Source organism: Apteryx rowi, unplaced genomic scaffold (assembly GCF_003343035.1).
Source record: "Apteryx rowi isolate R43461 unplaced genomic scaffold, aptRow1 scaffold_503, whole genome shotgun sequence".
Lineage (NCBI taxonomy): Eukaryota > Metazoa > Chordata > Aves > Apterygiformes > Apterygidae > Apteryx > Apteryx rowi.
This window is the reverse complement of record NW_020450765.1, coordinates 520,834-531,100: the sequence shown is the minus strand read 5'-3', so window position 1 is coordinate 531,100 and position 10,267 is coordinate 520,834. Positions and strand designations below refer to the sequence as shown.

General features: G+C 43.3%; 2 protein-coding genes across 2 annotated transcripts in view; one reads left to right on the top strand and one right to left on the bottom strand.

Moving 5' to 3' along the window:
• Positions 1–497, top strand: part of PCSK9 (proprotein convertase subtilisin/kexin type 9) — a 6,545-nt gene extending 6,048 nt beyond the window's left edge. Inside the window, exon 8 of the mRNA XM_026079901.1 lies at positions 488–497. Coding sequence (XP_025935686.1) covers positions 488–497 — 10 coding nt within the window. The remainder of the gene's footprint in view (positions 1–487) is intronic.
• Positions 498–3,445: 2,948 nt separating this feature from the next.
• The window catches only part of USP24 (ubiquitin specific peptidase 24), a gene marked incomplete at its 5' end in the record, with an annotated part of 70,974 nt that continues 64,152 nt past the window's right edge, over positions 3,446–10,267 (bottom strand). The window contains 5 exons of the mRNA XM_026079900.1: positions 3,446–5,880; positions 6,059–6,169; positions 6,449–6,535; positions 7,667–7,742; positions 8,334–8,412. Of these exons, the coding sequence (XP_025935685.1) occupies positions 5,818–5,880; positions 6,059–6,169; positions 6,449–6,535; positions 7,667–7,742; positions 8,334–8,412 (416 nt within the window). The remainder of the gene's footprint in view (positions 5,881–6,058; positions 6,170–6,448; positions 6,536–7,666; positions 7,743–8,333; positions 8,413–10,267) is intronic.

The following is a 10,267-nucleotide window of genomic DNA, read 5'->3' as shown; positions in this document are numbered from 1 at the left end:
GCCGTCGCCATCTGCTGCAGGAGCCGCCTCTAGGGCGGGCAGGCGGGAGCCGGGGACGCGGCGGGACGGGGGGGTTGCGGCCGCCTCGGGGAGGCTCGTGCAACCCCGCCGCCCCTCTGCCGCCCCGTTCCCAGCTGCTGCGGAAGCACCCGGCGATGCACGCCGGCTCCGGGCTGCTCGTTCGCGCTGGCGCGTGGCGCGTGACGAAGCCGCCGGCCTTTCCCGTTGCAGTGGATATCGCTCCCGCCTTTGCTCACTGCTCGCTCGTTAGGCTGCAGCTAACCCAGCTCAGCGCCTGCCTGACTGCAGTCGAGTTGTGCCGGGCAGCTTTCAAGTTGCCTGGTCGTGTCCCCGAGAGGCTCCTTYACTTTTTAGTCAAGCGTAAGGGCTCCCGTTGGAAGAGTCTGCTTCTTCAGCATCGGGTTTTAATTTGCATTGCTACGGTATAAGCTACTGCTTTGTTAGCGGGGTTTTGTTGTTGTTTAAGCGCAGAGTAATGGTCTGCTGGTGTTGTGCTTTGCTGCGATAGCTTTCCCTCGGGGCTTTCCAGATGTGTAGATCTGCCTGTAATCTCCTCTTCTTCCCCCCCCCCCCAAAAAAAAAAGAAAGAAAAAGAAAAGCTTTCATACTCCTTTGGTTTTTACATTTGTATCTTAAATATTTATTTGGAGTTTTATAAATAAACATTTTATAAGTGTCTTTTTAAAATAAAGTTCATAGAGCAGTGCTTAGTAGACCGGCTCCATGGTCTGGCTCATTGCGCATCCCTTTGGGGAGCCGTGGCACTGAGCTGCCCTCCCGTTTGCGAGGGGAGCTGGCACGGAGCGGGCAGGAGGCGGCCGTCCGGAGACGCGCGCTGCTCCGACGAGGGAGCGCCGCCGTGGCCGGAGCCCGGGCCATCTCCTGCGGCGTCCGTCCCTGCCTCGGGTCCTGGGAGCGCCTCAGCGACCGCTGGCGTCTCAGAGGTCAGCACCGACAGCGCTGGCACCTCTGCCTGCCGGCAGCTGCCCACGCTCGGCACTGGCGCGCACGCCGGGCCGATGCTGCTGCTGCTCCCGCAACACGAAGTTTATTTTTAAAATGGTGCTGTAGCGCAAGAGCGTCCGCTTATGGAAGCAAACCGCCGTCCAGCCTGGGGAAGCGCGCCCCTAAGCTGCTCGCTGCTCCTGCCAGGACACCGGCCTTCATTCCTGGCGCTTCGACGGGCTGGAAGCGGTGGTTGACRGGTGAAGCGCAAGAAGATGCTCACAAAGCAACGGACAGCGGCAGTCCAAGGCGCAGAACGCCTAGGAGCTATCAAAGCCGACTCTCAGCCTTCTCCCTCTTTTTTGGGCCTCTCCCGCTACAACACCACGTAGTTTGCGTGGTGTTATGGGAGGACAGGTGAAGAAATAAAGCCTGATGTGGTAAGGTCAGCTGTCAAGCTTTGCCTYTTCTGGGTTGGGTGCATTTTCCTCCCTTAAAAACCCTCTTACAGAAACCTTACTATAGCTTTACTCATCAGCAGAAGACACAAGTCCAGCAGGAAGCACCACTTTAGAGAGTTTGAGCTATTTCTAACTTGTTACCAGAGACAGCAAAAAACCCCAACCCCAATCTAAACACATAATTATGTAACAGGCATATATAATTACAGTCTATAAAATTATCAGCTATAATCTGAATTTCACACAGAGAAAAGAAATATCTAGGAGGGATACTAACATAAAAGAGCTCCTGAGTAGTTTTGACGCTGCTGGTAATTTTCAGCAACCTAGATGCACAGTCTACTTATTAGGCTGTAACCTCTCAAAATGTGCATCAGATATTTTCCCTGGATCCTGCCGCCTGCTACCCCGCCGGCTCCCAGCAGAAGGTGGCACCTCTGCTTTTCCAGGATCTCAGGCAGCAGATCTGCATGTTCTGTGCATCAGCAAGCCACGTTTCACAGCTTATTTCAAGCACGGCTGTGTAAGCCTGGTGGAGGAAAACAGTATTAAAGCAAGATTAGCCCTTGCTTACTACCTTGKGCGTCAAGCGTGGTGTGGGCAGAAGGATTATTCGTATTTGTTCTGGAGCACAAACTTAAAAATGGCAAGGTACACCTGAAGGACCGTGAACTCCTGCRCGAGAAATACAAGAGGAAACCTTTCTGCTTCACTACAAATGCAAGCAAACCCACCAGAGGCCAAATGCTGTCAGTCAAGGGGAAAGCAAACAGACCACAAGAGAAAGCTTAGAAAAAGGCCTCGAATCCAGGTGCACTTCATTGTATTTATCAGGATGGCCATGACTTACCCAAAGCATCAGGACAGCAAGCAGCGCAGGGACAGTCCTCAGGCCCTGGCCTGACCCTGAACATGAACAGCACCATCCACGACACGAGAGTGTTTCGGAGTGCCCTGTGCGTGCTATGCCCCCCAGCGCCCTTTCCTCAGTCCCAGCAGTAGCACGTACTCTGGTGAGCGTCTGGTCTGGTAGGGGGCAAGGACCACCTTTCACTYGATGACGAGGGAAATTTGAGGGGAAGTGCAGGATAAGGCTTCAGGGGGTGGTGGTGGGGAACCTCACATGCTGCAGCTGTTAAAACACAGCAGCGTTTTTTTTGCTCCTTTACCTGTCATTTAGGAGAAAGCAATGCTGACCTGGGACAAGCCGTGAATAGTCTGTTCAGCACAAGCCGCATTCGTGTTGTCCGCGATACCCAGTCCATTCGTGCAGGACCGGCACTGCCCGTGGAGACTGCAGGCTGGGTCATGCGTGAAAAATAATTCTTTGTCCTTAGACTGGAGGGAGGAGGCATCTGTAAGTAACACAGAGCTGGGACGGCAGACCTTCCTGTAGCTACTAGTTCTACTTATGAAGGGAAGGGGTGTGGAAAGATGACCAGGGAAACTACAGCGGTACTACTACAGGGAAACTACTGCTGCAGCGGTAGAAGGAGAAAGACGGCGCGAAGGAGTGCGTGGCCCACAACGCTTTCGGCGTTCATTACTGCAGCAGTACTGCTGCGTGTCCGTCTTGAGGCAAGAGATTTTACCGTAGCACTGAGGCTGCACTGCTTCCCACATCACGCTCCAGCGGCAACAGCAGTGTTATTGCCAGTCTAGATCCCCTGCACATCTTGTTATCTGATGCACAAAGGCCAGCCTAATCCATGACTGCAAGCACAGCCGGGATAAATCAGGCTGCTAAGGAGGTCAGGAGAAGCAGCTGCATGCAGACACACACACCTGACAGTGCACGGGAACACGCCACAGCGTAGGGATACGCAGCAGAACACTTCTGAAGGCCATTCAGCCATTTCAATTTACTTTGGACAGCTGCCAAAACGGCGAGCGGGGGTGGGTGGGCAGGGRGGTAACCTCCCAGAGCTCCTTATCTAAAGGTCTGGCCTAAGAGGTTTCAAGATAAGAGGATCAACAAGAAACGGCACAGTGTATGCACAATCTAAAGATTACACTAGTTTTCTGTGAAAGGAATAACTTTATTCCATTGACCAGGAATCCCAAGACTGTTCATCAAGACTGCCTATTTTTCCAGTGCCAAATGTCTACCTATCTCCCCAGCRGCTCACAGGCAGGCTGTGGCTGCTCCTCACTGAACATTTTGTAAGCTGTATAAAAACATTTTCATCCAAAAAGATTGGCAGTAAAAATTACAACATAGAAATGCATCACAATTTACACAAAAACTAGTTTTGTTGAACTCTATTTTCCAAAAAATAATCTTCAGCAGGTTCAAATGACAGCAGCTGGAAACCAAAATAATTGACCAAGTATCATCTTATTGCAAATTATAACCATTGACTTTGTACAAGCATGAGCAGAACTATGAAAAAGTTTGTATTGGTTTCAAGTATACAGTGGTGATGAGCCATCCCGAYGCAATTCTCCCATCAATGCTTCTTTGGGCCTGCAGTAATTGAGGATGTTGTTTCCATAGGAAATAACAGGAACCTGAAGTGACAATTGGTGCCAACCCATAGGAACATTACCAACTTCTTCCATCACCATCCCCGCTGTATACCAACTACTTGTGATGATTTATGACCCATTACAAAGTGTCGGGGAGGGGGGAAGGTAGAAGGGGTATCCGTAAGAAATGATTTATTCAAAATTAATTTAAAACATCACATTTAAAATGTCCCAGCACATTATCAGAAACATTTATAAAATGCTAACTCTGCCATGTGTCTATGAAGACATTGTTTGGAAAAAAAGTGAGATTCACTACAATGCCACCCTTACTTCGCACACGCAATTTATGACAACGGTTCTCTCAACCCGCAATAAGTTATAAAGCTGTACAGCTGAAATCAGATCGGATGTTTACTTCCAACAGTGAAACGACTGGTTAATTTCAATATTAGTGCACAACAGTGAAAAGCTGTCTGCCGCTTCTTGTTTTGGCAGCAGTGTGTAAAAAGAAAAAAAAAAAAGGCACTTTTTGGCTGGTTGTGCCTTTAACTTGGCAAATTTATCTATTCTGGAGGTACCCAGGCACTCCTAAAGATCTCCCCCATTTCTGTGCATGTTTATTTATATAATTTTTAAAGTAAGGCAGAATCCATAAATAAAGGCAAAAGCAGTGCAGAAAATGTGACAAACGCAAAATGTACAAAATATGAAGAGTTAGTTGGCACAAAAGAAGCTAGTATCCAAAAGCAGAAATCACTGAGCTGCATTTGACATGGAAAACAAAATTGCCCAAACCATTCCAACTGGTTTCCAGTTGTTTATGAGCAAATCAAAAGAGCTGTGGTATTTTAAATGTTGCCTGGTCAAGTGAAAATACAAACAAAGCCAAATCTTTCTTTCCCCATGTTAAAATTGCTATAAAATCTGCACAACAATGTCCCCAACTCACTCAAGGAATTATTCATATACAACCAATACCAACTTTCTCAGTAATTTCAAAGCATAAGCAAGTGATTGCAGATCACATGATTGAGACTACATCTTATTCAATATGTCTCCAAAGATTAAAAAAATTTAATGAGTAAAACTGCAACAGAATTCCATGTTAAAGTGCTTTTTTTCTTTTAAACTACTCATTAACTTTTTTTTTTTTTTTTTTTAATCCACCAACATCCTTTCATAAACACTTGCATACCTAGAAAACAAAGCTTTTCTTTTATTGCTCTTCCCAATTTTTGGTGGTTTTCAGAAGGTTACCAGAAAAGATGACCCATTTCAGAGTTCCTTGACCAAACCATTCTATAAGGAATCACTGTCCTTACAGAGCAAGCTTACTGAACCTTCTCGTAAAGAGCTTGACAAATTAGCAGGGAGACATATTAAATACAGAAGTCTTTATGTAAACTGATTCTTTAACTAATATTTTACAATGAAATGTAAGTTATCACACATCTTTACAGAAATTTGAATATTCCTATTCAGTATTATCAGAAAGATTAAAAATTTGCCCTCCATACGTAAGAGCAGTCTGGTTTTTTTCTGTATAAAAACCAAAAGAATTTTTTTTTGCAGCATCACAGAAAAGCAACAGTTTTACATTCACTCATTTAATGTTCACATAAAAATTCAACCACTAGCGTTTGTGTACTTGATAAAATCTTCTTGACAAACTTTTTGGTGTCTGGACTGTCATAAGCTACTGCTGATGAAGATGCAGTTTTCTAGAACATTTATTGATCTGAAGCCTTCATGGCTGAAGAATGCTGTTAGATTTCAGGGAAACAATCTCCTCCAGCAATCTTATAAAGCCACTTGTCTTCCAGACTCTTCTAATGGCATAAGCAATGGGACTCCAGTTGCAAAAGGTACCAGGCATTAAATAATTGAGTTGATCTGCTCTTGTGTTCATAGGTATCCTCTACGGGTCAACATCATCAAGGTCACTTTTAGGCTCACCAATCATCATAGGAGACTCAGAGCCCTTTCAATATACACAAGCAGTGGGGGGAAAAAAAAAAAAAAAGGATATTGCACATTATTTATAAGGCACACAACTACTACGTACATTCAGTGATAATTCTGACCCTCAGACCCAGGAATACACTGTCCGACAGAGAGTGAAGTAACAGAAGATAAACATGCTCTTATTTTATTGTTACCTGCTGCAGATGTCTCTCTCCGTTCTCGTTGGCTGGACTGCTTTCTGACCCATTACTGCTTCCAGACTGATCTTTCTCATTCAGCAGGGCTGTGGCATAGGCCAGTGTGTCCTGTGTTGGAAACAGTTCAAGAGAAACAGTCAGGAGCCATGGCGATACCTTTATTTCATAACTACTATTTTTTTTAAGTTGATTCTAAAACAATGTAGCTACTGTACTGAGATAGCTGAGTGACCACAGGTAGTTGTGAGGTACTAACGTTTAAGGATTAGTTTTTCAGAAACAGCCACAGGATCCAGGGTTGGAAGAGGAGAATGGTCTTAAGTGCACTGGAATATGGCAAGAAAATAAAACAAGTTTAACACTGTCTTGTAGGACTGTGACACATACCTGTGCTGAAATAGTGCGCTGGAAGGTTTTTGCAGTTGATGTTTCATTGGATACGTTACTTTGTGGAGCCCAGTAATGCTCAGACATCTACATGAAAAGCCAAGAAAGACACAAAATTTCAGTAAAAGTTTTACCTGTGTAAAGTCTCACCTGCTTGTTGTGGCAGGTGAACAAACAAGCCTCGAACAAGGTTCCTGAATCCTTTGCCAAAGAGATGGAGATCTGGGGCATTGCCAGATGTGCACTTTTAATGCAACTGGAACAGTTTCAAGGACTACTGCCCCTCAGCTGCAACCTAGTAACCAATTTTAGATATTTGGTAACTGTACATGTGTGCAAGTTACTGGATACCAGCTAAAGGGCGGCAATTCAGAATTTCAACAGTGGTTTACATAGGCCTGTTCTCACTCTGTACTGGCTCAGCAGGACCACCCAGAGCCTGTCAGTTCACTGTGTTTCACCCAGAGTGGTAACAGATTGTGCTGCATTGCAAGCATACCGCTCATTCTGCTTCCAGTATTATTTCATGCATCTAACATCATATTATTGACTGGGGTAGAAGCTGTCAGGACAAACAGGCAGCCTGGACCTGAGATACTACAGCATGGTACAGGCAGTGCTTGGAGGCCAAGTATGACTCTGCTTGACTGCAGAAGGCAGACCTGGGCCAGTTCTGCTGAGGTTTAAGTTTCAGTCCTTGTGTATTCATGAAAGATGTGTTGCCCAACTTATGTTAAGTTTAGAGGGAAGAGCAAAAACTAGATGTGTGGGAGGAAGAAACTGTATCTCTTCAACAGTTATGTTGTGTGCAAGCTGCAATGCGCCTGTAAGGAATCCACTCCTTTAGGTATTATACTGCATCAATGTACAAGCAAAGGAAAACTGTTTTTTTAAAAAAAGCGAAGCCTTCTAACATAAATCCTTTGGCATCGAAAGCTTTCCACATGACAAGGAATGATATTCATTATGACTCTTCACATTTGGTTTTATTTATCATACACACATATAAGCCTAAAACAGATGTGGGCCTGCTGAAATTTTCAAATGCACCAGACAGCCGCATCCAAATGATCCTTGTAAGAAATGAAGTAACTTGCATTTTGTTTTAAGAAACACCTCAAAGAGCCATATAGAGAATGCAAATTATGTAAGTCTCATTGTAATAATAATAATAATAAAAAAAGTAGCAGCTTCTCCATAATTTTACAGCCAAACTACCTTTTTCTGTAGCCACTGCACAGCCCAACTCCAGTGATGGGAATTCTCCTTGAAATAATCTTTTGCAGTAGGGCACCTTGAAAATTGAAATTATATTCATTATTCATGAACAAGGCATTCTGGCAAACTTGAAAAATCAAAAGACTTTCTCCGTGCTGCTGCCTTCTCTACACATTATCATCATTGATAACTGACTTAAGCTTTACTAGACATTATCGCTCTTGCTAATTCAGTAATAACAGGGCTGTACAGTTTACACAATGCAGTTTAATACAGAGATTCATATATTTCAGAATTATACCTCACCAGAACACATGCCAAGCTCTAAACAAAAAGTATTCAGGAATTATACTATTTCAAAAATCTGGGACAGTTTTCTTGCATGTATTTTGATCTCAATGTTAGAATTGTACTCTACAGCATGTAGCTGACCTTGCCTTTATAAACAGCTATTGTCAGTTATGACAGSAGAAATCCAACTCTAGCCCTATTCAGAAAAGATTTCACTTCATACTATGGCATGTAATATTAAGACCTTTGAGCACCACTTACATTACAATAACACAACCTAAAGCTGAACAAGGTAGTAAGAGCAGCAACCTAAATAGTCACAGAGCGATCCAAGGTAGAGGTGAGGGTAAACTCTATAACACATATCATTACTCACTTCTGAGCCAAAGTTACAAGGAACTTGACACACTGATAACAACGACTGCTGTCCACATGGTTGCTGTGGTGCATCAAAGCTGTGGGGAGAAACATAAGGATTAAAAAAAGCCCCACAATTCAGATTTCTGTGTACCACCCAGTCTGGAAATATAAGAAAGGTGAAGTTAAAATCTTAACTTAGGYAGTGGAAGTTATTTCTATAGATGTTAGCACGAGTATTTGTGTTATGTGTACTGCTGTATTCTTGGAAGTTTTGAGTATTTCCAGAACTCTGCTGGATTACAAATAGATCAAAGTTAAAATGTAGTAATTCTTTTATATGCAGTAGCTGAATTTTAAACAGCCCTTTTCTACACCTCTCCTAATACAGCTATTCTTTCCCTATAATCCATTCTATGTTGGATAATTACTATGGTTACATATATCTGAAGAAGTTCATTGTTCTAAACCAGCATGAAGGGACCAGATCACCAGCTTCCACTGGGATCAAAACATGCAAAATTCACCAGCCAGGAACCTCTTCTAGGGGAGATCTGGACAAGATGACAAGCCATTCTTAGTCAGGAAGTTTTATATACTGTGGAATTCCCATGTCCTGTAAAAGAACCTTTTTGCTGAGGAGAAATATAAAAATATCCATGACACTGTCCCAATCAGATTTGCCACCCAAAAGCTGCTCTGTCCTTCTCAGTCCGTATCAGTAAAGAACACTGTAGTGAAACTTCTAAAGCAGGCAAACAATTGGTAGGGAACTGCAAATTGCCAGCTTTTCTACCCTCAAAGCACAGCAGATGATGAAAATTACAGTTCTGGCACACTGCAAATTATTCACAAACATCTTCTTGAGGACCACAGAAAACTATTATTTTCTGACTTCCTTTCTTGAAGTAAGACTAGCCAATGTGACTGATAAGCCATGGTCCACAGGCAACAAGACTGGAAGCTGTTCAATACTGTTGCTAGGAAACTCCAAGGTAAAACTACAACTTGCACTCCCAAACCCCACAGCATCTCTTGCAAAATATTTATGATTTAACAACATAACACAATGAATTTGAAACATTAAAATCTAATTGAATAATTGCATCTCTCCTCTGTAGAAAAATAAAGGTCGTGTATCGCCCGAATTACAGAAGAGGATTAGTTCAAGCGGGACCAGTCTATCCAGAAGTAAAATAACCACTTAGCTATTTTTTCATACTGAGCGTATTTTCTTCTCTTCTATCAGTCACAGATGGAAACTAGTAAACATAAGAGCACTGATGCAGAAAAGGGAAATAAAGAATGAACTAAATATTCCTTCTCACTAAAATACAATACAAAAAGGTGAGAGCTGCAATCTGAAGCAGCTTCACATCTAAACAAACAGCTGTGAAAGAGATGCCCAAGCTGCACTGTTTGATTAGAGGTGCTCTCTGAGCACCATGTTACTGCTCTGCACATTTCTCTTACAGGCAATGCCTCTTCTCCTGACTCATATGAAATAAACTCTCATTACTTCTCTTGCTGTTGAATGCTTTAGTAATTTCACTTCATTAAGGTATCTGGATCAAACAAGGAGACAACACTTTGTACATGAGGTGACAAGTGGGAGCCACCTGCCAGATTATGGTAGCTATCCTATAGTTAATACGATCARCATGCTTCCATGTTGAACCAGTTAGTTTTTACGGTGATTAGGATACTGCCAAAAGAAAAGTATTGGCAATTTCTTGAGATATGTGGGAAGCAAAATTCATTTTCAAGGTTACAGGATTCAGAGCGCTACTCTTGTGGTTATCCAAGGCACAGAAGATTTCTTGCTGTAATGGCACAAACATCTCCATGATCAACCTTGATGAAATAATGGCAACAGAAGATAGGGACTGAAAGACTATCAAAAAGACACTAGTGAACACCACAGGTTCAAAAACCATTACCACAGTGGTTTGT